The sequence below is a fragment of the Microtus pennsylvanicus genome, chromosome 15 (genome assembly GCF_037038515.1).
Source record: "Microtus pennsylvanicus isolate mMicPen1 chromosome 15, mMicPen1.hap1, whole genome shotgun sequence".
Lineage (NCBI taxonomy): Eukaryota > Metazoa > Chordata > Mammalia > Rodentia > Cricetidae > Microtus > Microtus pennsylvanicus.
Window position 1 is genome coordinate 3,487,163 of NC_134593.1, and position 27,660 is coordinate 3,514,822.

The window sequence follows — 27,660 nt, forward strand, 5'->3', positions numbered from 1 at the left end:
CAGGAAAGCTTTAAATTTATGAATTTAGGTGTATCTAATACAGATAGTTAGGTTTTACACCTGTAATTTTTTTCCTTACCATATGCATTGGTCATTTGTAGATTTTTTATCATTAAATTATGCATATCTTGGTACCATTGTAAAATATCTCATTTGTCAATACCACTACCAATCTCAAGAATATAGTCTTAGGTATTGAGAATCTCATTGTGGTGGATGTGGCTTTTACCTGATTATAATTTTCAAATGAAAGCTCAGATTTTATTATTAGCAATAACCCTTGACAGTATTTTTTTATGCGACAGGCTTACTTTTTTCTTTTCTAAGAAAATGTCTGCCGAACGTGTAAGTCTCAACAACTATCATTTGCCTGCCAGTCATTATTTTAAACAGAAATAGTTTTCCGTGAAAAGCTTCTACTTGTGTGGAAATTCAACCTTGTGAGTTCTTTTTCCTTTAAAGACTCTTGCCCTTCCCCTGTGCATTCCATTTTCCACTGTGAATGTACATTTGAGGGTCAATATTTAATGAACCTCTATGAATTTTACTGCCTCTTGCAAAATGAATGTGTTAATGGGAATCCATGGTTGTGAAGGTCATCTGCGAAAGCCAGGGCATCCGTATTGACAAAATGCCGATAACACCTTAGTCTTGTGGAAGTGCGGTTGCCCATGGAGTCTCCTGACAAGTCACCAAACTCGCTCTGGAGACCGACCCCTCTTTGAGATTCGCTGTTACCCTGTGGGTTGGTTGTTTTTTCCCCTTTGACTTTTGTCCGGCTCCACATTCTTTCCAGGTTTCGAGCAGTTGTGTCTGCATGAATATCTTTATCATTTTATGGATTTAAACTCCCCTCAGCTTTCTTTGGGTTTTTCAGTGCACTGCTCTTGCTTATACATTCTATTTCCCCATATAGACTGTCCACCAGTCATTTGTTAGAGAGACTAAAGTTTCCTTCAACCTGCACTTTTCCCCTCCTGTTTCCTGGCTTCCTGGGCTCCGTTATGGTCGGGTTCTGTTCTGTAATAGCAGCTCATTTAGGATTGTCTTCCTTTGTCCTGTCTTGACCTCTTTCATAAGGAAATAGCTAGAATTATACCCTGCATTTTGCAACGGGACAAATTAGGATTTTTTTTTTTTTTTAGTTTGGGTACAACTTTATCATCTGTTCCACTGATTCATCATTGTAGGGTTTGCTTACACTGGAGGAATCCTGACTCTGCAAACGCCCACCCTCAAGCTTCCTTATGACCAGATATTTTTAAATTATCCCAACCTCTTCTCTTAATGAAAATATTATCTTTGTCTTTTAAGGCTTCTTGCTATGCTTAAATCGTAAGACAGTCCAGGCCAGAATTGCTTACAAGTACTGCAGAACTTTGAGAGACCTGCAGAATTATTTGCCCTCATTGTTTCAAGATTCTGTGTATTGTCATAAGTTACCCTTCTGGAATACAGACTTGTCATGTAAGCCCCAGATTGCAGCCTGCTTATCAATGGCATGCACCAGTCTTTCACAAATACTCTCTGAAGGACCTGGTGTTGACTCATTTCCTATGTAAGCTGTGACAAGAGTATTCCTGTGTGGTTTTGAAGATAGAAAGTTTTCTGCACATAATTCACCTCAGTAAAGTCTTTGTTCTTCAAGAATCAGCATATCTATCATTTCTCTTTGGCACTTCTATAACTCCTTGCTGTTTTCAGAATCTTATGTCTATGCTTTTCTTATGGTGCTGTAATCCTGTCAAGGCTTTAATCTTGCTTATTCCCTCACAGGTATGTTTTAGATATAATATGATCTTAATAGACATTATTGGATCAAATATCTAGTTCCATGTTGGATGTCTAGTAATGTTTTGATTTTGAGATACAATAATTGAAGTGTCAACTTTTCCTTCAAATTTCTGCACATAGATCTTTTTATTTTATTTTTTTCCTAAAAGAACTCCATGGGCTAGCAAATTAGTTGGTAACCTGAGACTGTTCTCTGGGGCCTGCATAATAGAAGAGACTTTATTTCTCTGCCCTCCATACATGTGCTATGGCATGCAAAAACCCCATACATACATGTACACAATATGTAAGTAAATAAATGTGATGGAAAAATTGAAAGAGTTCCATGAGTTTTCACTTATGTTTAAAAACTCAGTTTTACAGTGTTTTCTAGCATTCACTTATTCCTGGGACACACTTGTAGTCTGAGCCCTTGGAAAGTAGAGACAGGAAGATCTGAAGTACATGGTCACTTCATGGTGTTTTTAGTGCCAGTCTTCAAACTGTCTTAGCTAGGGTTCTGTTGCTGTGAAAATATGCCATGACCACAACTCTTCTAAAGAAACTGTTTATTGGGTGCGGCTTGCTTACAGTTTCAGAGATAGTCCATTATCATCATGGTGCCATGCAGGCAGGCACGGTGCTGGCTACATTTTGGCTTGCAGGCAATAGGAATTCAACTGAGGGAGGCTGAGCATAGGAAACCTCATAGCCTGCCCCCAAAGTGACACACCTCCTCCAACAAGGCCATATTCATTCCAACAAAGTCACACCTTCTAGTTGTGCCACTCCCTATGAGATTATGGGGCCTTTTACATTCAAAACAAGCAATAACCAAATTAAAAAAAAAACCACAATGCTATTTTAAGTGGTCTGTAATTTATTTTTTTTAATTTTTACTTATTTTTTAAATTTTAACTTATTTTTTAAATTTTATTTTACATTGCAACCACAGTTTTCCTTCCTACCCCTTCTCCTGCCTCTGCTTCACCCCAACCCACCCTCCCAAGCCACTTCTCCCAATGGGTAAGGGCTCCTATGAGGAGTCAACAAAGTCTGACACATTAAGTTGGGGCTGGGACAAACCCCTCCCTCCTCTGCATTAAGGTTGAACCAGGTATCCCACCATAGGAATGGGCTCCAACAAGCTATCTCGTGTACCAGGGATAGATCCTGGTCCTACTGCCAGAGGCCCCTCAGACAGTCCAAGATTCACCACTGTCTCCCGCAGTGGTGGTATGGAAGACCTAGCTTGGTCCCATGGAGATTTCACAGATGTAGGTATAGAATTCATGAGTTTCCACAAGCTTGGTTCAGCTGTCTCTGTAGGTTTCTCCATCATGATCTTGACCTTGCTTGCTCATATATTCCCTCCTTCCTCTCTTCAACTGGATTCCTGGAACTTGGTCTGTTGGTTGGCTGTGCATCTCTGCATCTGGTTCTGTCTGGTTCCATCAGTTACTGGATGAAGGCTCTATGATAATAGTTGGGGTGTTCACCAATCTGATTACAGGGGAAGACCAGTTCAGGCACCCTCTCCACCAATGCTAGGAACCTTAGCTCGATTCATTCTGGTGGATTCTTTAGAACTTCCCTAGCACCAGGTTTTTCCCTAACCCCCTAGTGGCTCCTATCAAAACCTCTAGGATAAATTGCCATCCCCTGTAATTTATGTCACCATTCCAAGTGGAGTTTTTCAAAGACATTTTAAGAAGAAGGAAAAAACTTTCTAGTCATTTTAATTTGCTCCTTTTTTTTTTCCATGACAGGGTTTCTCTATTGCTTTCGAGCCTATTCTGTAACTAACTCTTGTAGATGCTGGCCTTGAACTCACAGAGGTCTGCCTGTCTTTGCTTCCCTAGTGTTGGGATTAAAGGTGTGCGTCACCTCGCCCAACTTATTCCCTTTTTTCAGTTGATATTTTTGTTCACGTGTCTTCTTCTCTAAGGATAAACCCCTTAAGGTTTGCTCATGCTTATTGCCTCATGATGAGAATACAGATTTTTTTTTGTTGTTGTTTTGTTTTTTTGTTTTTCGAGACAGGGTTTCTCTGTGGCTTTGGAGCCTGTCCTGGAACTGGCTCTGTAGACCAGGCTGGTGAGAATACAGATGTTTATTGTCACAGTGTTCATGCCATTTCCTGCTTTTAAAAAATTGTTTTGCAGCAGTACACAGCGACAGACTAAAGCATGGCCTCTACAGAGATGTAGCGTATGCTTTGATAACTATATTCGGGGTCACATAGCCATCTGTTCCGTTCTGTGCAATATAATAGCGCTGATTACATCTGAGGACAGTCCAGCTCCAAGTACAGTCACCATTTGGAGTGGAGGTGCACTGTTGTGTAGTGTAAACATCTCAGCAGCACTTCTGCCAGTAGGCACTGGGAACTTCTTTAAAGGCATCCTCATTTTAAATCTCATTTTAACAGTAGCATCCTCAATACAGAGTCTAGAACTCATGAAAATAGCTTATATGTTTGCTGAGTACTGCAGACATGCTCCTTACGTCCGGCTTTTCCGTGTTTTAAGTGTTTGCATTTATACTCTTGCTTATATTTGTGAATTTCACTCCACCAATAGCTACAATCCTATGACAGCTAGTTTCAAGTTTTAAGTTGTCCTCTAACTTCCACACCTTTGCCATGACACTATATGAACACACGAATACCAATGAAGTGCAAACAATTGTTCATTCGTTTATTTATTTGCCTGTCTGTGTATGTGGTTGAGTGTAGAGGCAAAAAGAAGGTGTTGGATTCCTCGGAGCTGGAGTTACCACCATTTTCAGGGCAGCCAGCTTGTTGAATGCTGGGATCCAAATTCCTGACTTCATGATTTTCTGTCAGTCATACTTAACTGCTGAGCCATCACTCAGGGCTGTTAATTTTAAAATGATAAGGAATAAGGACAAAAAGTACGAAAAAAAGAGCATGGGAATACTGAATTAAAGGGAACATTTTATAAGATATGATCCAATAGAGTTTAAAGTAAAGACATGCACCGTATGCACTGACCCTATCCAGGAGAGGGTCAATGCTTGCGAAAGGAGTGTATTTGCCAAGCTTCAGAACCCTTGCAGTTCAGTGTGGCTGCAATGAAATATTCTTATTAGGAGAAGTTGAGGCTAAGAGGCAGTCCCGGTGGCTTTGAGTGCCAGAAGAACCTCTTAGTCTTTGCCTCTTGCTGAGTGGGCAACATTTCAGTTTTGAGCAGATGGAATGACGTGCTGTCGTGTGTTTAAATGATGGTGAAATTTGTATGTACCTAGAACTGATAGCAAGGAGATTAGGAAACTGTTGCGATGGGCAGAAGCAGTGGAATTAGGAAAATAATTGAAATCTAGGGACTGTTTAAAGATAAGGCTCAGATAAAACTTTTCCATTGAACTAGATGTGCACTGTGACTAACACCCTTCCTTGATCCTATTATATGAAATAGCAAAAGAAATGGTTACATTTAACAATCATTCAGTATCCTATTACAGTCTGAATAAAATTTACATCATTACTATACCAACAAGATCCACGTTACCTAGAACCCGGTTTTTTTTTTTCCAGTTCATTTTTGCCTTTTATTTGCTGTACTGCTGTTCAGTTATTTTAATCTGAAAGTCTTATCTAACATTGAAGAAAGAAGAAGAGCACTGTCTCTTTTGGTTAAGGAAGTTCCTTAAACTTCTTCTGATTCTCTTATCTACATATTTACATATTTTATGCCTACCCTACCTTATCTTTTTTGGTCCCTTTCCTGCATGATCCTTAGCTGTTACTTTTTCTTTACCCATTTTTGTAATTGATAGGGTTTGTGTTTTGTTTTGTTTGTTTTACGTTTATTTATGTGTGGGGAGGTGTTGTAGCCACATGTTGGGGAGACATCTCTCAGGGTCCAGCCTTGATGGGTTCATAAGTTCCAGGGTTGGGGCCTGTGGATTAGAAATGCTAGACAGAATAAACAGAGATACAAAAGAGTACAGAGACATAGGATAGTACCAGGAGGGCAATCCAGTGAGTACTGAATGTATTATGATCTTTAAATACCCCAATCCAAAAAGGGGGAAGAAAGCAAAAAACTTTTTTATCATGATATAAGGAATAAACAAAGTGATTACCATCTTAATACCCAAAACACCAAATAACCATTTTCTAGCTGAAGATATCCTGTTAGTAGCCAAACCTTAAGTTACATCTCCAGTCAATAACCTTGAAGGAGCAGGAATAGTCTTAAACTCCTGACCTTTAGTCAATGTGGTACAGATCCACTTTTGTGGGCTCCCAAAGTGGGGGTGGTTACTTACATGTCATGGTACATGTGTAGCTGTCATAGGATCACTTGGAGGAGTGAAATTTTTCCTGTTTGGGGTCAGGGATTAAACTCAGTTCCTCAGGTTTCGCTGCCAGCTGCTTCACCTGCTGAGCCATTTCTCAGGCTTTGGGTATGCTGGGAGAAAAGGTAACGTTGTGTAAGCCAAGCCGATGTCCTGAGTGCTGTGGCCACCAGGCATGCATCACCGAGCCTGACTTTTATCTCTCTATTTTCTTGTTTCTTTGCTTTTACTGGTATTTAGAATCTCCATGACTTAAGAAAGTGACTTCATAGTGTGTGTTCCTATGACAACACTGTGCCTAACTGCAGAGGGAGCTGCGGGCTGCCCCCTGCCACCCAGCTCCCGGCCGCCTGGCTAGCTTATGCCCCAAAATAACAACACACAAATTGTATTCATTTAAACACTGCTCGGCCCATTATATCTAGTCTCTTCTCAGCTAACCCTCTCACCTGGACTAGCCCATTTCTAATAATGTGTGTAGCACCCCAAGGTGCGCTTACCGGGAAGATTCTAGCCTACGTCCATCCTGAGTCGGAGCTTCATCGTGTCTGCCCCAGAGAGCAGAACTAAGGCATATGAGCTCACTTCCTCTTCCTCCCAGCATTCTGTTCTGTTTACTCCACCCACCTAAAGGCTGGCCTATCAAATGGGCCAAGGCAGTTTCTTTATTAGCCAATGACCTTCCTCCATCACCTAACCCTAGAACATATCCTATAAATGTCATCAGATTGAATTGTTTGATTAACTTAATGAAAAAATGAACAAACAAAATATCTACATTGCGTGCAGAGTTGCCGTTTAGGACATTCTCTCTTACTTGGATGTCAGTTCAACCTTGTGAATTTGATATTCTCTTTTCTTTACTAGTCATTATAATACTATAGTCAAATGGTCATGAGTGACATTTACTCCAAGATTATTTGTTCATTCAAATCCCGTCTACTGTTATTGGCTAGGAAGACAAATCCCTAAATTTTCTAAAATAGCTCTCCTTAGTCACGCTGTGAGGAAACTTGTCAAGGGAAATGTGAAGCAGAAGCTTTGCGTGTGCCCCATTCCCACTCCAGTTATCCCTTGTAGCTATAACCCCAGAGGCAGGGAAGAAAAAAGAGAAATCTATGGTGTGAGTTCAGGTTTACTACTGTAAATGTTCAAGAAAGGACTCTGTTACCATGGCAACAAATGCATGACTTTCAAGTGGAAAATTCTCAGCATATGTGACTGTTAAAATTGTGGTATCCTGATTCTTTCTAGTACAGGATTATTCTTTATCAACTTAAAATAATCTGACCATCCCTACTAAAATTAATTAATTTTTTTTTCATTTCTGCTGTGGGCACATTTGTACCATGCCTCATGTGATGAGGTCAGATGACATCTTGTAGGACTTTGTTTCTCCCTATTGTGTATCCCAGGGCTTAAACTCAGATCATCAGGCTTGGTGGCTAAGCACCTTTACACGCTGAGCCATCTCATCAGCCCTAAAATCAATTTAAATTCTATGTACTGCAAAATAAATAAATAAATTCTATGTACTGTTTTGGTATTATTTATTATACTTGAAAAATCAATTTAAATTCTATGTACTGTTTTGGTATTATTTATTATACTTGAAAATTATATACCCTCATAAGTTTACTATTACCAAAGTCACATATTTGAAATGATTTCTATTTTGGGTAGATGGTTCAGTGGGTGTAGTGTTTGGTATAGAAGCATTCAAACCTGACTTTGGGTCCCAGCATCCACATACAAGTCAGGCAGAATGCTTCTGTATCCCATTGGAGACTAGGGTGCTTGAAACAAGTGATTTCTAACAGCTCAATTGCTATTTTAGCTGAAATGGCAAACTCCAGGATCAGTGAGAGACCCTGTCTCAAAGAATAAAGTGGAGAGCAATAGAGGAAGACACTCTGAAGTTCTAGTCTCCACATGTGTACAGGATCAGTGAGAGACCCCGTCTCAAAGAATAAAGTGGAGAGCAATAGAGGAAGACACTCTCAAGTTCTAGTCTCCACGTGTGTACAGGATCAGTGAGAGACCCTGTCTCAAAGAATGAAGTCTAGAGCAATAGAGGAAGACACTCTCAAGTTCTAGTCTCCACGTGTGTACAGGATCAGTGAGAGACCCTGTCTCAAAGAATGAAGTGGAGAGCAATAGAGGAAGACACTCTCAAGTTCTAGTCTCCACATGTGTACACACTCATGTTCGCACATGCATGCTACACACACACACAGTATTTAAAAATGTGACTTTACTAATCTATACTAGATATTTGTTAAGTAAAATGATGACTAGTTTAATATATTGGGTGTTCTTGATAATAGAAAATGACTTGGTACTGTATAGATCCCCTTGTTCGGGAAAGCTGTTAAGCCTTAAGTGCTCTGTCATATTTACAGGCTTTTATAGTGGAAGGGAGCAGCAGTCAGCAGTGATGATGGAAAATGATGGCAGGTAGACTTAAAACCCCATAAAGCACAGGCGATTGTGTGTAATGCCTTGAATTGAGTTCCTTTTTGAATGAAACGATCAGCCATATGTGCCACTCTTATGGACCCTGTAAGAAGAGGGGGAATGTGCCCTAATGCTAACTGTGCATGAAATTGCAGTGTTTGAAGATATTGGCCAGATGTTTCAATCTCAACAAATAGCTTGTTATGCGACTGAGTGAAAGTATCTTTTGCTGCTTTGATCACATACACCTTGAAGGAAGGGGTAATTTAATAGAGGCTGTCACAGTTCATCTTCGTCAATAACCTTTGACTTGACCTTTGCCTCGTGTTTCTGATGTTGCTGCTGATACGTGTTGAGGAGCAGATGTTTGCTGCCTTGGGGATTTTGCTTTTATAAAGTGCACGCTAGAAATAGTAAAGGAGATGTGTCTCAGTGCTTTTCTTGCTCCTTGTTTGTTAGTTACCTGCTTTTTTAGCATTTCTGGGCAGATGCATCTTAGTGATGTCCTTACTTCAAAGGACCACTTATTTTTCTCTGAAGGTTTCTCCATCAACTGTTCTTACTAACATAGTTTCAGTTTGCTGGCGTCAATTTTTATGGTTATAGGTCTTTCATATAGTGTGTCTTTGTGCATTTTGTATAGCAATGATAGAGCCCTAGAACATCATTGTAATTTCCTGTGGCCTATGGTTAAGGACAAAAATGGCTACAGAGTGGGTTACCTGTGCAAAGTCATATAGTTACTCCTTTCTAAACCTGTTGTGCACTCTGTCTGATAGCACTCTTCCAAGCCAGCTTGTGGTGACGCACTCAGGCAGAGGCAGGCAGATCTCTCTGAGTTCGAGGCCAGCCCGTCTTGAAATCCTGTCTTGAAGAAACAAAGCAACAGCAAAAAATACTTTTAAAAAAAATTCTTCTCTCATACATTACTTCTGGACTGTAGCTTCCCCTTCCTCCTCTACTCCCAGTCCCCCTATCTCTTCCTTCCCTCAGATCCATTCCTCCTCCATTTCCCTTCAGAAAAGAGCATGTCTTTCAGGGATATCAGCAAGGCATAACAAGTTGCAATAAGGCTAGGTACAAACCCTCATATCCAAGCGCAGGCAAAAGTCAGACCCCCCCCCCACACACACACTCATTGTTCTGAGTCTCACAAGAACACAGCCACACAACTATAGCATATTTGTAGATGATCTCAGGTGGACCTTTAGCCTCTGGGAGTCTCCATGAGCCCTGCTTAGTTGATTTTTGTGGCCCATGTTCCCATGGTGTCCTAGAGCCCTCTGACTCCTACAATGAGTTCTGCCCCCCTCTTCTCTTTAGATTATGTACACCCTTCACCTTTTATTATTTTTATTCATGTGTAGGTAGGCATATGCACATGAGTACAGGCATCTGCAGAGGCCAGTGGTGTCAGATCCCATGGACTTGGAGTTAAATGTGGTTGCAAGCTGTCTGATGTGAGTGTTGGGAACCTAACTTGTGTCCTCTGAGAGAGCAGTATGTGCTTCTAACCACTCTCTCTCCAACCCCACCATGTTTTTTTCACCCTCCCCTCACTCTATATCAGTGATTCTCAATGTGTGGGTCTCAACCCTTGTGTGGGTCAAACAGGAGTTACCTAAGACCATTGGAATACACAGATACTTACATCATGATTCATAATAGTAGCAAAATTACAGTTCTGAAGTAGCAATGAAAATAATTTTCTGGTTGGGGTCACCACAACATCAGGAACTGTATTAAAGGGACACAACCTTAGGCAGGCTGAGAACCACTGCTCTGTACCAAGGGTGATGATTATAGGGACGCCTTCTAAAGTCAGTCATGCTTGCTGTCATCCTCCCCTGTCCGAGTTTTCTTATAGAAACAGAATAAGACTGGGGACCTTATGTTTCGGGTTTAGGTTTTAATATTGACCTGGAGGCGTGATGATAGACAGAAATGTTCTGCCATCAAGGGACAGCCCCATCCAATGCTTATTAATTTAGCACACAACTATTGTTCTAAGTAATCATTGGTGAAAAAAAACAGCATTGTTAGGAAAGTCTTTAATATTTAATCTTAGCTAATTTTTCTTAAGTTAACTGAAGAAAATATTTGAGGTGGCCTGCCTGCACCAAGCGGGGTAGGTGCTTTGTTTGCGAGCTGCCCAACCAGCACGGAGGCCTGATCTCTCGGTGCCAGGAGACCCAGCGTTGGGGTGAGTTTCTGGCCCGCGGCGCCAGTCTGGGACGGGGAGCTCGGGTGTTCCTTGGCCCCCTGTCCTTCTTGGGCTCTCTGCAGGGCCTCTACTCCCTGGGTGCTGCCTCTTTCTTCCTGGCCCACCCAGCTTCCATCCAGAGCCCTCCCCACTTCGACCCCACCGCCCTCTTTCAGCGCGTGGCATCGCCCAGCCCAGCCTGTCTGGGCACTGGGTCTGAATCCTCGGGGCGCCCAAGCGGGCTGGAGTTCCTTTGTTTCTATGGCCTGTCTGCACCAAGCAGGGTAGGCGCTTTGTTTGCGAGCTGCCCAACCAGCACGGAGGCCTGATCTCTCGGCGCCAGGAGAGCCAGCGTTGGGCACGGAGACCTGATCTCTCGGCGCCAGGAGAGCCAACATTGGGGAGAGCCAGCGTTGGGTAGGCAAGGAGATCTGATCCAGTAAAAAGAAGATCCATAAGGGAGCATTTGGAAGAAGAGATGGGCAGACGCCAAGGCAAGAATTCGCCCAACAAGCTGAAAAGCAACATGAAGCCACCAGAAACCAGCGACCCCACAACGGGAGGACATGAACACCTTAATCAAGAAGAAGGAGAAAAGATTGACTTCATGAAAGTGATTGACGCCCTTAAACAGCATGTAAAAAACGCCCTTATAGAAATGGATGAGAAATATAACAGAAAGTTTGAAGAATTGAATAAATCAGTGAATGATACCCTAGAAAACCAAGGAAAAACAATCAAACAGATAATGGAAACAGTTCAAGACTTGAAAACTGAAATGGAGGCAAAGAAGAAAATCTAGGTAAACGAATAGAGACTACGGAAACAGCATAACCAGCAGAATACAAGAGATAGACGAAAGACTCTCAGACTCTGAAGATACCATAGAGAAAATAAACACACTGATCAAAGAAAACAGCAAGTCCAACAAACTCTAATCACAAAACATTCAGGATATATGAGACACAATAAAAAGACCAAACCTAAGAATAATAGGAGTAGAAGAAGGAGAAGAAGTGCAGCTCAATGGTCCAGAAAATATATTTAATAAAATTATAGAAGAAAACTTTCCCAACCTAAAGAAAGATATACCTATGAAGGTGCAAGAAGCATACAGAACACCGAATAGGCTAGATCAAAAAAAAAAAAAAATCCCCTCGCCATATAATTATCAAAACACAAAGCATACAGAATAAGGAAAAAATATTAAGAGCTGCAAAGGAAAAAGGCCAAATTACTTATAAAGGTAAACCTATCAGACTTACACCTGACTTCTCCATGGAAACCATGAAAGCCAGAAGGTCCTGGATAGATGTACTGCAGAAACTGAGAGACCATGGATGCAAGCCCAGATTACTATACCCAGCCAGTTTGGATGTTCGCCCTCCTAGATATGGACGGAGGGGGGAAGAACCTAGGACTTACCACAGGGCAGAAAACCCTGACTGCTCTTTGGACTGGAGAGGGAGGGGGAAAGGAGTGGGGGGAGGGGGAGAAGGGTGGGAGGAGGGGGAGGGAAATGGGAGGCTGGGAAGAGGTGGAAACTTGTTTTTTTTTTCTCATTTTCTCAATAAAAAAAGATTTAAAAAAAAGAAAATATTTGACTATATATGAAGGAAATTATTATGAGGAATAGGTATAGAATTAAATAAACTTCTTTCCATTTTAGAGCACTGATTGGTACCTGTCATCTCCTTTCATTTGAAATTGCTTGAGTGTATCTTCATAAAATGTACTGTCACACCAGGATACATGTTTGTCATCCCAACTCTCAAGAGACAGAGGCAGGAAGATGCGACCCTGAGCTATCTATAGTCATCTCTGGGCTTGATTGGGCTATGTAGGAACACCCTATTTAAATAAAACAGAAAGCAAGTTTTTATTTTTAAACCATCATTTAACTGTAAAGGGCTGTAAAGGGTTTACAGTTTTTTTATTAAAAAACTATCAAAAATCCTTCCTGGAATACAGAATCTTAGCATTTTTGTTCCACTGTATCTCCTGTCTCTTCTTTTTCTTTGATTCTTCAGTGCTGTGGAGGCTGAGGGAGCTTGAACTTTCCTTTCTGTTTTCAGTATTTTGCTTGAGGCTTTCGTGGCAAATCACATCAGCACAGGGTTTGTTCAGTGTGAGTATTATGTTCTGGAGAAAGTTTATGCAATGATTCATGGAAAGTTAAAGGTTGTTAGGAGATGACTTACCTTTCAACTAATAGTTTAGTATCTAGGTGCCATTCTTCATCCTTTAATTATGGATTAAATTAAAACATGGCATTATCTTAAGTTATGGCTCTCAGGTATCACTGACAGTTATATTTTCGTAAACATTGCAATTGGGTGAACAGAGAGTTCACCTGAAAGGTGACGTTACTATTAATAGAAATCTTTGGATGTGCTGTAGAAGACTCTTAATGTGTAACTTAATATGCCATTTATTCAGCAACTATATAAATTCAGTTGTAAATGTACTCTGTGTGCTTCCTTGCATTAATAGGCATCAGGTCTGACAATCTCACTTATGGTGAGAAATGTCTGTGTGCTTTGTTATGTCTATAGACTGCACCTACACTTTGTAAAGTGACACTTAATTATCCTGCCTAAGCCTGTATGTCCCACTAGATTTCCCTTCCTATATAGTTGCTCTGTTATTACACTTCTGATATTCCTTTGGTTACCTTTTTTATTAGTTTTGGCTAACTTGTGCTCTTGTTTCTCAATCTGTGCCCTTGTAGGCCCCCTATGATCCTGCAGCAAACCCACACCATGTCCCCTGGAAATTTTGTGAGACTGACATATAACCTGCTGCAATAATGAGGTCCCTTCCACAGGATGGTTTATTTTTTTTCAAGGGCAGCCCAATGATATCTGTCAGACACAGCAAGAGCTACTCCTCCAGATCTTCCCTTTTAGTGTTAGACCACTGCATTGCTTTTGGTGATTTCACAGGTACCTTGCAAAGACATATTTGCTAGTTTTGTAAGTTAAAAGCAGTACTCAAAAGTCAAGGTCACGTAATGGGTGAATTGCTGATAGTCTGGGCCTGAGGCTATGGGAGTTTGGCAGTGCCCATGAGCTACTATTAGAAAAATTAGTATTTTTTGGTTGAAACTAATTTCTTAAGAAATGGGATTTCTTGATTTTTAAAACACACTGTGCGCTCTGCTATATGCCTTTCTTAGAAGTCCGTTTTTGTCAGTTCCAAAGATTCGGCGTATTTGTTACAGGAAGTTTATGATGTCATACATCTTCAGAAGCCGCTTTTGATACCTTCGTTGCAATTAATGCCTCTCCTGGGTGTTTTATAGGAATATTTTGCTGTTTCAAGTTTTGTTTAATTCAAATTAAACTAATTCAGGTATTTATACCAATAATGACTAGTTAGACATTTCTGATTCTTATAATATCCATAAGATCTTACATTTTATAATTGAAGAATTTAGGCTTTAGCGTCACTGATATCTCTCCGAGTAATAAACTTCCTGTCTATTGCCTAGCTAACTCCTTTCCCATATTTTTTTGGTTATGAAATCAATCCTTTAATTCCCTTGTATATCCTACTGAGGCATTGGTTGAGATTGCATTGAAACTGTGTGTCATTATTGTGCTACCTTCCTTGGGAGACATAATCATCTGCTCACCCAGATAGGAGACCAATGACAGATAGAAGTAATGATTTCATCAAAGTCCACTTTGATAAACCAATGATTTTATGGGGCTTTCTTGTAAGAGCATGGGTGAGGGTTATTTCTGGAAATGTCACTGAAAAGTCTCACTCAGTGTAGATGATAGCTTCCCCAAAACTATATAGTTAGAGAAATTAATCTCCCACATTCTGTGTCCTCTAGCACAGTGGTTCTCAACTTTCCTGAAGCTGCCACCCTTGAATACTGTGAATACTTGAATACACCCTCATGCGGTGATGACCTCCAACCATAAATTTATTTTTGTCACTGCGTCATAAATATAATTCTGCTATGTTTATGCATTGTCATATAAATATCTGATGTGCAGATTATCTGATATACAAACCCTGTGAAAGGGTTGTTTAAACTCCAAATGGGTTGTGACCCACATGTTGAACACCACTGCTTTAGTAACTACAGACTGTGCTGCCAAAGGTCACTGTGCAGCCAAAGGTGCCTTTAAGCTCCCAATCTTCTCGCTTCTACTTCAAATGCTAGAATTACACAGACATGTACCACCATGCTTATGTTCATACTTTTTATTCAAGAGCGTTTATGTGGATTCCTTATTTCTTATATTGCTGAAACATGCACAGGTTATATGTACACAGAATTTTAAGAGTCACTATAAATTTTAGCTCATTGTTTAATTTTTCACAATTTGTTTTCCTGCATTTCTTTCAGTGCTTATTGGTATGCACTAATTTCAGTGCTAGTGCCAGGCTTCTTGTTCCCTGAACCAAGGCATAAGTAGGTGTTAGGGCCCCATCAGGGTCCTCTTATCTCCCTTCTGTCCGAGGTCACAGGCTTGTTCTGCCTGTTATCTAGTATCAGAGACGTCTGCACCTGGACCTTTCATGTTTTGTGTTCTAGTTGTCCACTGCACCAGGGCAGTTTCTCCACAATCTCAGCAACACTTATTTTCTTCTCTTTTCTTAGTGACATTCAAGATCAGTGTTAAATATCATTTGATGTGCTCTTGATTTTTCATTTCCCAGAGGAATATCATTGTTGAGCTTCTTCATGTGCTTATTGGCCATTTGGGTAACTAGAAGCACAGGCGTTCCATGCCTTGGGCCATGTTTCAGTCAAGCTGTTTGTCACTGTGGTGTTGTAGACATTTCTTAGGTGTTCTTGATCCTGGCCTCTCGTCAGATGCTCAGTGTTGTGGGAGCTCCTTCCGCTCCTCAGCCAATAGCCATTGAGATACCAGCCCATTTAAAAAAGCACGGCTAGCTCAGTCGGTAGAGCATGAGACTCTTAATCTCAGGGTCGTGTGTTCGGGCCCCACATTGGGCACCAGATGATGAAGGTGTAAATCACAAACAATCCCACACCAGTTTGGAATTATGATTAATAGGATGGTATTTATTTAAAGGGGAAAAAAGTTACAGATCACCATCCCAGACAACAGCCCTCTGAGCAATCAGGAAGGAGTCTAGTCACCGGAAGCGGAGCAGGAAGCAAAGAGAGAGAGGAGAGGGAAGTGGCCGCTTTTTTAAAGGGAGAGAGACCACACCCCAATGGGCTGGTATCTCAACGGCTATTGGCTGAAGAAGCAGAAGGAGCTCCTGCAACAGCTCAGCTGCACTTTTACCGCATTGATTGTTCTCTTGCTGTGCAGTAGGTCTCACGTTTGCTGCAGTCATAGTTATTTACTTTTGCTTTATTTGACTTGTGTTGTTATAATTCCTTAGAAAACATTGACACATTCAGTGTCTGGAAGCTTCCCCAGGATGTTTTTACTTCTGAGTTTTCTTTCTCTTAAATTTTTTCTAGTTTCACAAGATATCCTAGAAAATAGTCTGCACACTTGATTCTTTTATGTTTGGGGTTTTGTTGCTCTGCAAGAGATTGAAACATTTGGTTTTATACATGGCTAGGCAAGTGCTTACCACCAAGCTACACCCCCAGTTTTTAAGATTGGGCTTTGTTCAGGCTAACTTTGAACTCATTCTTTAGCCCAAAAAGGCCTCCCATTCTCCATCCTTGAACATCTACCTCCTAAGTGCTAGAATTACTTAGATGGATTGTTCTCTAAACCCTCCCTTGTTTTTGGGTTTCTATCAAATAGGTTCATCCAGCTTATTCAACAAGTCTTATATACATAGGTTTTGTTGTTTGAAACGTTATTTCATTTAGATAAAATATAAATAAATATTTACATATGTAATGTTGTAGGTGTATTTTTATACTTGATCTCTAGAAATAGAATTTCTTGTCATTGGGCAATTAGCATATGTCACTTCTGCAGCTATCTTTATCTTTTGTTTATGTCCTCATTCTTTTAACCCTCAAATATATATGTGTACATATCTAATTGGATTATGTATGTATATAAACATCTTTATATTCATTATTTTACAATACATTTATCAAAATCTATGTTGGTGCCTTTTATTTTAAAAATGTATTTTTGTTTTGTCTGTATAAGTGTTTTATTTTCATGTCTGTCTGCGTCACAAGCATGTAAATACCTCTGGGTTCAGAAGAAGGCATTGTGTACACTGGAACTAGAATTATAAACGTCTGTAAGCTGCAATGTGGGTGTTGAAAATTGAACCTGGGTCCTCAGCAAGTGTTCTTAACAACTAAGCCATCTCTCCAGCCTCCATGTTGGTACCTTTTTTTTTTTTACTTAATATATGGAGAATTTTAACAACTATATTTGAAGCAAAGAAAGATGGTCTCTTTAGACTCACTAATAAAAGATGAGAAGCCTTAGGGACCTGAGCTAATTTGCTAATTTAAAGAGTTCAAATCAAAGAAAGACATGCATATTAACAGAAATCCATTATGAATCATTTATAACAAAAATGCTTGAGTTTATAAGAATCACTTTAATGACATGATGAGATTTGTAGTTAGAATTTTAACATTTCTATCTTTAAAATTTTTAATATTCATGAATGCATATGTTTTTCATTAAATCCCCCCATTCCTGCCCTAGCTCACTACCACTTTTGCCCTCACTCCATGTACTTGCTCTCTCTCCCTCCCTTCCCTTCCTCTCTCTCTCTCTCTCTCTTTCCTATACAAGCAAGAGTATAGGACCATGTATCTGCTAGAGCGTGAGCAGCCTCTCGAGCCAGCATCCCTAGAGAAAGCTAACTACTCCACTCCCAACATCAGTCAGTTGCCCTTGGGTCCTCAAATAGGGGTGGGGCTTCATGAGCCCTTCCCTTATCAGAACTATGATTTTGACAGGTTTGAGCGCCTGCTGGTCTTATTCACTCAGTCATAGCCATCATGAGTGTTTATGTACAACAACCCTCTCATATCATGTAAATACTGTTCCTCAAACATCCCTGAGCCATGAGATAAGGTATATGATATAGACGTCTCATTTTTAGCTCTGCATGTCACAGTATACTATTGTATGTTAGTTGCCTTAAATAACTGTACTCTGCTTCAAAAAATAGCTTCTGTGATGAGAGCACAGAGTCCACCCTCAGTCTTTTTCTTTGTTTTGGGGAAGGAAAGAGATGCGGGGATAAGACAGTCTCATAGAACCTAAGCAGTTCTCAGATTTGCTCTCAATTCTCCTGCCTCCATCTCCCAGGTGTTGGAATTGCAGTCATAAACCACTATGCTCAGCCATAATTTTTAACATTTATCATTTTTAATGGTATTAAGCATGGGCATGTTTTAGTATAATTTATGGATGAATTATTTCAAGAAGTATAAACATATTGATTGCAACAGCTGATAGCCATTGTCTGTTTTATCATGGATATTAAGCCCAGCTTTGCATATACATTATTCTGTTATCTCAGTTAGTCTTCAGCTACCTTATGAAGCATATTTTTATCACTTGCCCACTTTTAGAGATGACAGAAGTAAGCTGTAGACAGGTTAAGTGATGACAAGATGGTGGCTTATGTCTGTATTTCCTGAATTAAAGAGGCTGAGTGAGTCAGGAGCACTACTGTGAGTTTGAGGTTAGCCTGTGTCCTAAAGTAAGTTCTAAGCCAGCCTGGGCTACAATTTTTTTGTGTAACAATAACAACAAAAAATTTTAGGGGGAAAAGATTGAAATATCATGTGACATGTTAATACCACAACTAGTCAGGGGCAAATATGATATGAAAACAGTCATCAAATTGGGTGTTGTATTTTCCATGAAAACGCTGTGCTCATTTTATTGACACTGAACTTTGATTTTCCTGTGAAGAACTAGCAGTTGAGCTTCTGAGTTCTAATACACTCTTCTCTATGTTCACCCACTAAACTGGTCCACTCTACGTCTATTCCTCATCTAGTAGAGTAAAATGCTAAGACTGTTTTGCTTTTGAAGCCACCATCCATGGCAGAGTCCTGAGTTATCTGCACTGTTTCTGACTCAGTCATTTCTGGCCTTACCTTTCAGTGGATGATTCAGGAGCCCCACAAGGCAGCAACATTCTTTGGATGCATTGGAATAGATAAATTTGGGGAGATCCTGAAGAGTAAAGCTGCTGAAGCACATGTGGATGCTCATTACTACGAGCAGAATGAGCAGCCAACCGGAACCTGCGCTGCATGCATCACTGGTGGCAACAGGTAAGCCATTATCAGCCAGGAGCACCCTACCCTCAAAGCTGTGTACACATTTACAAAACCCAGATTACAGTTGCTAATCATTTCTGATGTTCAGAAAACCTTTCCTCCTTGTTTTACCTTAATGTGTTTAATTTTTTTACTATTTAAGAATGCCATACATGTATACAATATGTTTGATAAAATCCATTCCCATATTCCCCCAACACACAATTTCTGCCTCTCAACTTCACGTGTTCTGTTTTATTGTTATAGATACAGGTGAAATCGCACATGCATTTTTTTCTTTATTTGCCTTGTTTTCTAAAGACTTTTTTGAGACAGGACTTCTCTGTAGCTCTGGCAATCCTGGAACTCACTCTGTGGACCAGGCTGACCTTGTGAACTCAGAGATTTGCCTGTCTCTGCTTCCTGAGTGTTGGCATTAAAAGTGTACACTACTACTACCCAGCCTTACACATGATTTACAAGTCTAGATTTCCTTTTTAACTTAATATATGTGAGTGCTTTGTCTGTGACTATATATGTGCAGCCCATGTGTACTTGCTAACCCATACTGGTCAGAAGAGGGTGTCAGGTCCCTTGGAACTGGAATTACAGTTGGTTGTAAATACTGTGTGTGTAATGGGAACCCAAATTCTAGATCCTCTGTAGGTGTAACAAGTGCTCTTAACTGCTCAGCCTTCTCTCTAGCCCAGTGTTTTATGATATATGTACTTAGCATGATGTACATGAGGGGACCAGGGACGGCTTTGTGAAGCTGTTTCTCTCCTACTGCCTTTACAAGGTTTCCCGGGATCAAACTCAAATCATTAGATTTGTATCATCAGGTTAGCTCCATTGACCACTGGGCCACCTTTTGTGATTTTAAGTTGGTTTTCTGTTGGATCTTCTTTTAAATTCATAAGGCATATTGCATTAAAAGTTTGAGATTATCTAATATGGTCTCCTTTTATAATTAGACTTAGGGAACGAAAATGTTTTCTTTGGGATTTTACGTTTTATAATTTGCTGAACTCACTTTAGAAAAGAAAGAATTATCTTGTCAGCCTAATCTGGTAACAAAATATCAAAATCTGCCACATAGCTTCCACTGATGCTAAACAACACCAGTCTTGCTAACACACCATTCAGTCGGCAACCAAGCCAAGTGTGGTAGCTCACGCCTGTACAGTTGCAACATTTGAGAGGTCTAAACAGGACACAAGTTTGCTCTCCAGATCCTGTATGTGGAGTGGTAGTGGTTTTAGTACATTTCAGAAGTCTTTATTGCACAGATGCAGAGTGACTTCACACTATAGTAACATGAGCCCTGGGGATGCTCTACAGCCGATGCTATTGGTACTACCATCCTTGAAATCAACAGAAAACAAAAGACACTCAGGAAAAGAGATGGGTCAAACAACCAGAGCAGGTCACAAGGCTGGAGAGTGACTAAATGTGACATTTTCCACTGTAAAATATGCTATATTAAAACAAAACAGAGAGGCCCAGATGGTGCATGCCACGGGTTGAGGGCTGCCTGCTGTCACTTTTCCAGTCAGACACGGAAAGGACTAAAATGAGTAGCTCTTCATTTTGCATCTTGCAGTGAGCTGCTTTCAAATCCTTTTCAAAATCTTGGGTATGGAGCAGAAAAATCCAAGCACACCCCATGAAACTTTGAGCCCAGTTCATAGTAGGAAGGTCCCCCAGCCTGGAGCACAAAGCAGAAAAATTCATAGAGCTGGTGGCTAGTATTGTTAATCCCAGCCCTCCTGTCTCCCAACTTAGTTGAAAATTCTTCTGCATGTGAACATCTGATATATCTCTCAGGGCCTGCCTTGCTTTGATTTTACTTGTTATTGTATTCCTGCAGTGTATGCTTCTAATATTATTAGCACCACGCCAGTAGGGCCTTCTCTGTCCTTTGCATGGGAAACACAAAATCACTGTCTTGTTAGAGTTTTATAGAATCCTTTGAATTTATCACAGCAAATAGAAAGAAATTAGGACAATTCCCTTTCTTACCTTCTTTGTTTTGACTTCTGTTTTGCCTCCAGCAGAATCGGTGCTGAGGATCAGTGTGGGCAGTAGTCATAAAATATCCTACAAAAAACTTTCAAGAATAATTAGGGAACAAAAGTGATTTTCAGATCTTTCCTTTAACATGGTGTGTGTGTGTGTGTGTGTGTCTGTGTGTCTGTGTGTGTGTGTGTGTGTGTGTGTGTGTGAGAGAGAGAGAGAGAGAGAGAGAGAGAGAGAGAGAGAGAGAGAGAGATTAGGAGAACTTGATCATCTTTAGGTCTCAGTTAATTAAATTGCTCATTATTTAAACTAAGGTTTCTGCCTTAGTTTGGATAGCTGGTTGTTCAGCCATCCACTATTCAAATGTCCTTAGAGCGTTGTCTCTTGCAGTCTTCCTAAAAGACATTTTATTCTTTCAGTGTGATTTTCCCAATAATGATAAATGGGTCAAGTTTTGCTTTTGACATCACAAAGACTAAAATAAAATTGCTAAGTTCTCTTTATATACTAAATTGCTATTTTAAAGAACAATTATTAGGTACTACAGATGTCAAGAACTCAATTTGTCTAGAGTGTTATGGCTCTGGTGACCCATGCTATTCATGCGATTGTGGCTGGTGTTTGGCACAGTTGGTAGAGTGCCATACTGGTATGCACAGCCCTCGGGTTCCGTTCCAGCGCTCCTGAAACATGATGTGACAAGCCATGTCACAGGAGCTGCAGACAGAGGACAAGAAGTTCAGTGCCACCCTCTGCTACATCGGGCATCCAGACTCAGCCTGGGATACACGAGACCTAGTCTGAATTTAAGAAACAGGGTGTGAGAGCTCTGAACTGGGCAGGGGGAGCTGGGGACACTAATTCATGATACAGAGGCTGGAATGTGATCAATAGGTAGATTTTTCTAGCACAGCTTTTAGTAAGTAAAACTTACTATTCAAATATAGTTTTGTGATTAAAATAAAAGTTAAAAAGAAAGTGTTTTAATGAAAACTTCCTACGTCATGATTATGTTTTTTATAAACGAGGGCTGAGTTCAACCCCTGACACCAAACGAAAGGAATGGTACTGATTCTTTATGTTTGATTTGTATTTGAGTATATTCTTGAGGCTCCTCATATATTCCTACTTGTACTTTAATATAAACAGACTTATCATTCAGAAATAAATTAATATGGATGAATGGTAAATTGTTTTGGAAGGGAAATTTTTTCTAGATAGAGGAACTAAACATCTCAAAGTCATTTTTCTATGAGCCATAATTCTTACTCTTTTAATTTTCTAATAATGAAAAATGCGAAATAATTTTATAGATCTTAGGTCTGAATGATGAAGGATTTATATTTATGTGAACTGTAAATAATTTTTTATTTCATTAAACTTAATTATTGGTTTAACACAAAGCAATTTCAGTGGCACTTAATAGCTAGATTTTAAATCTAGTATGCTGGTTAAATTTTCCAGTTATAAAATGACCCTGCCCAGGAGTTTTTAGCTACAGGGCCTGGTTCTTATTGATTCCAGTCCTTAAAATGTAATAGTTGCAGAATTTATTCCTCACAATAAATATGATCTATGTTTATATATATGTTTTATAAAATTAATCCCATATTGGGCTATTAAAATATGAAATTAAATAGTCAATTATAGTCTGTTGGTCTTATTTTTATAAAGATATTTTTCTACTTTAAGAATCAAATCTTGGTTTGTATAGATTTCCTATTTCAGAATGACCTAGTAGCCTAAACTACATTTTGAACTGTATTAAGCCATAAAAAGTTAACCTTATTTTGGAGTTAAAAAGAAATTCATATACCAGACTTTGAATTTTAGGTAAAGCTTTTGGTTGGTTATGTTGTCTCTTGGCTTATAGGCATCAGACACCTCCCACTCTCCACCATCTGGAAATCAGTTTCTAAAGAATTGTTTATTTCTGTATAACAACCTATTATTAATAAAACTTCTTGGGTTTTTAGGTCTCTTGTTGCAAACCTTGCTGCTGCTAATTGTTACAAAAAGGAAAAGCATCTTGATCTGGAGAAGAACTGGCTGCTGGTGGAGAAGGCCAGAGTGTACTACATAGCCGTAAGTGCTACTTCACTTTTGGAACCATAGTCACATGACAGGTGATAGGTGTCAGCTGATACATGCTCAAAAAATGACAAAAAGCCTTTTCCTGAAGATAATGTACCTAGAGCAAGTGTGTGCTTAATCCACTGTTACAATTACAGAACAGAAATAACCTTTATGGGCCTGTATCCACTATTACAATTACAGAACAGAAATAACCTTTATGGGCCTGTATCCACTGTTACAATTACAGAACAGAAATTACCTTTATGTGCCTGAAATGTGTGTCACCACCTTCAAGTGTACTGCTTTAGAAATATAAATAATTTCTCAGTCACACAAAATTCCATGCTGTTAAATCAGTTTCATGAGATCTTTTGAAATAGTTTTACAAATGTATTTTTTAGCAACTTATCAAATGATATGAACATTGTGGGAAACAGAAGTATGCACTATTAACTGTTTGAGCTTTTTTGCCTAAAAAGAATCCTAATTGCTATTTATTCCATAGTAACTATTATGACAAATTTTAATTTAACATTTCAGAAACATTGATTGCGACAAATCTTTTAAATCTGGAAATAGGGCAGCATATAATTTGAGTTCTCTGACATATAAATAATTAGTTAAGAATTAACTTCTAAAGCAGAAGTACACTAAAGAATCTCTGGAATGGGCCACCCCGCGATTATCTTGCTGCTACATGAATTGAACATGGCCGCTCAAACAGGAGTGTGTACCTGTTACCAAGTAGCAGGATCTCTCTTCATACACAGTCGCATCGAACAGTTGCTGCCGCGCTACCATCTGAGCTGTGTGAAACAGCTGGGAGGGCAAGTGTGAAATCGATTATCCTGTAGATATGTGTTTATTGAGAATATAATCATTTGCTTCAGTCTCGTGTTAATGTCTCCTACCGCCTGTTTATGTGCCTTGCTGTAGGCTTACAATATTGTAACTGATTCCCTGCATGCTGGTTCCTACCCTTTATAACTGTCACATAAATGCTTACATTGGGATTCCATAATGGAAAGTAGTACTGCATCTTCAGCCCTCATGTGAGACTTTCTACCTTTGTTATTTCATTTCTGAAAAGGGCTTATGTTTTAGCAGTGTGTTTTATAGTGTTGTTATTTTTGATTGCAATAACATCTCACACAGGCTAGCTGAAAACTCTTATGGTCTTTCTAACTCAGCCTCCCAGTTGCCGGGACGTTACGTTTCATTCACATCAGCGTATCGTTTAACTGCTATTTCAAGCCTTTTGGTGAACAAAATCATGATTTTCAAAATGTATGCCACCTAAAGTTTAGCATAATACATGCGTATTACTTGACTATTAAACTATAAGTGTATTCTATTTTAAAATACAACTGTAAATTAAAGTTGTCTGTGTATTTCAGAGTCTCATAATAGAATTCTGTGTATCGAGTAGTGTCAAGTAGAAAATGCACCTACTTGGAAGTATGATTTGATGAGTGTAAGAGTGTAGCATCATTGTACAGTGGACTAGATCTAGCTACTTTTAGTGTTGCAGAAGGATTGAAGACTCAACGTGTAAACAGTTAATTACTTTTGTTTTTACAATGATGTTCTGATCCTCTCCAATTATATATTTGTTCGCGTTGAGGGCTGGGGTGTGTTTGCGTGTGCCTGTGCACAGGACTGCTCCAGAGCCTGTGTGGGGGTTAGAAGACGATGTGCTGGAATCAGTTCTCTTCTTCCACTGTTTGCTCTGTTTGTATGATTTGGTGGCAAGCACCTTTAACTGCTGAGCCACCTGTCTGGCCCAACAGGTCATTCTTTTCATGATTATATAGCATAACACATCTAGATAAACTTGGTACAAGTTATACAAAGGTATAATTTAATATAAGTTATACAGGGATTAATTCTGGTCAGATTAATACAAGTTTGATTACTTTAAATCTTTGTATAATATATTTAACCAAAAAAAAAAAAACTATTGAAATGGATTGCACTCAATCTGATTGTAGCTATAAGCTCTTAGTGTTGCTCTGTATATTTGCAAGTCCTTTGTATTGCCAGACAAACCTATCTCTGTTCATATAGCAACTTATTTCAGAAAAGAGGGTATTTATTCATATTCTCTCTCTTTCCCCTCTTTCCTTTCCTCCCTCCCACCCTACTCACTTGCTTTTTATATTGTCTTACTTTGTAACACAAGGTTGACCTGAAATTCACTATTAGCCTTGAACTCAACGTGATCTTTCTTTAGTCTCCCAAGTACTAGGTTTACAACTGGGAGCCACAATGCTCAGCTACCATTTTTGTTTTTATGTAGCCCTCTAACTTTCTAAATAGCTGAGGCTGGCTTTGTACTGCTGATCTTCTGCCTCCATAATGGAGATAAGTGTGTACACCGTGCCCAGTTTGAAGACTCTTTTTATATACTTTGGATGCTGTACTTAAAATGTAGAGTTGAGTTTCTTTGACCCATGTATTATTTTGCATTGTTTTTCTTTGGTAATATACTTTGCCCTGGAATCTATTGTCTACCATTAATCTAGCCAGTTCACTATTGGCTTTTTAAAAAAGAATTATTATTGGTTTTATGTGCATGTATAGATGAGTATCTGTTTGAGCATGTGCTGTGTGTGGATAGGCTTCCATGGAGTCCAGGAAAGATGTTAGGATCAGGCAGAGTCCGTGAACCATCTGATATGGTATTGAGAACAGCAAATATTCTTATCTCTTGAGACAGCTCCTCAGCTCCACAGCTTTGGTTTGATTCTTAGAGCTGTAGTATACCTTTTTTTTTCTCTTTCCCTTTTGACTTACTTTAAAGTGAATTTCTTGTAGAAAACAGTAGTTGGGTCTTATTTTGATCCAACCTGACATTGTCTGCCTTTTTAATAGGAATCTGTATACCATTTCTGTATGTAATTATTGATATAATTGAGCTAGTTTGTCTTTTTATTTATCCTCTTTGTTGCTTATTCTTTTCTGTCCTTTGTGTTGATTTAGTATTTTTATCTTCTTTGTGTTCTCTCACTGTGCATGTGTGCATGCGTCCCTTTCTCTCCCTCCTTGTCTCCCTGCTTTAGAGTTTAATAGCACACATCTTTCACTCTTCATAGCTTGTTTTCAAAGTATATATGACTTCTCTTACAGTGTGAAAACCTTGAAACATTCTATTTTCATTTTATCCCTTTAGTGCTTATGCAGCCATTGTTACATTTTAATTTTCTTGTAATTTTAATTGTCTTGTTTTTAAATAGATTTGTTAATTTGTAATATACAAAACATACAGCACACATTTTCCTTACATATTTTAGAAATACTATAACATTATTTTGTGTAAATTATGTCTTTTGAAAATAATTAAATAATGAGTAATAAAGCATGCATGTATTCCAGTGATTGCCATTCTGTTGTTCTTTGTCACTTTCTTAGAGTTGACCTTCCATCTGGCTTCCCTTTTTTGGGCCTCTGGGCATTCTTTGACAATTCTTGTATTTGGACATATTGGTCATAAATGCTTTCAGGTTTGAAAACATCTTTGTTTTATATTTAGTTGTGAGTAGTATTTTTACCACACATAGCTTTGGCTTGTCAAGTTTATTTTTCTTTCATTCTCTGAAAGCCATTGCCCACTCTCTTCTTCCTTGACTTGTTCTTGATGAGATATCTGTCATCCTTGCTTTGGTTGCTCCTTATTCAGCATCTCCCAACTCCCCCTTACTCTTGGTGCTTCTCATTTATTATTGGTTCTGATTGGCTCTATGATGGATCCTAGCATATCCTTCATGTGTCTTGGCTTCAAGTTTGCTCAATGTCCTTGAGCTTCAGCATTAGACTTGTTTCCCCTCTGTTTTTTTTTTCAGCTGTTGGTTCTTCAGATTTCTTTTATCCTACCTTGACACATTGGACAGTATTTCACAGTTCACTGCTGTTTCTTCTTTCTTTAAATTCTTTTTTTCTCTTTGTCTTTTATTTTAGCTACTTAGTTATGTGGTACCTTCCAATTCAATAGTGTTTTCTTCTGTGGTATCTAACATCTCATTAATTTTTCTAGTGTATTTTAAATCTCAGTGTTGCTTTCATATCTGAAAACTGAGTTGAGATTTGTGCTTATTGCCTCTCTTTGCATAACTTTTAGAAGATATAAAGCATGGGTTCTCAATCTGTGGGTCATGACCTTTTTAAGGGTTGAATATCAGATATCCTGCGTTTCAGATATTTACAGTATGATTATAGCAAAATTACAGTTATAAAGTAGCAACAAATATAATTTTATTGTTGGGGTCACTAGATGATGAGGAACTGCATTAAAGGGTCACAGCATTAGGAAGGTTGAAAACCACTCAAAATAAGTACAGTTTGAATAATTTTCATGGCATTCTCTGTTAACTTTAACACCTCACCCAAGGCTGGTGACCTCGGGAGACCAGACTAACCAGCTTGGCTTCCTCCCAGACCCATAGCTGGACCTTGGGTTGACCCACCTTAGCATCTACCCCATCTAGGACCTGCTGCTGCTGGTGAAGGAACTGGTCCTGTGGAAGATCTCTAGAGGAGTTCTGGTTAGGATTCTGTGATGATGGTGTAGCAGAAACCAGATGCCTTGAACCAGACCAGC

The 27,660-nt window shown here is 39.3% G+C and overlaps 1 protein-coding gene across 2 annotated transcripts in view; it reads left to right on the plus strand.

Annotated features, from left to right (window-relative positions):
• Adk (adenosine kinase) overlaps positions 1–27,660 on the plus strand; it is a 407,022-nt gene that overhangs the window by 168,420 nt on the left and 210,942 nt on the right. For both annotated transcript variants that reach the window (XM_075949366.1, XM_075949365.1), the window contains exons 5-6: positions 18,811–18,983; positions 22,964–23,072. In XM_075949366.1, the coding sequence (XP_075805481.1) occupies positions 18,811–18,983; positions 22,964–23,072 (282 nt within the window). The remainder of the gene's footprint in view (positions 1–18,810; positions 18,984–22,963; positions 23,073–27,660) is intronic.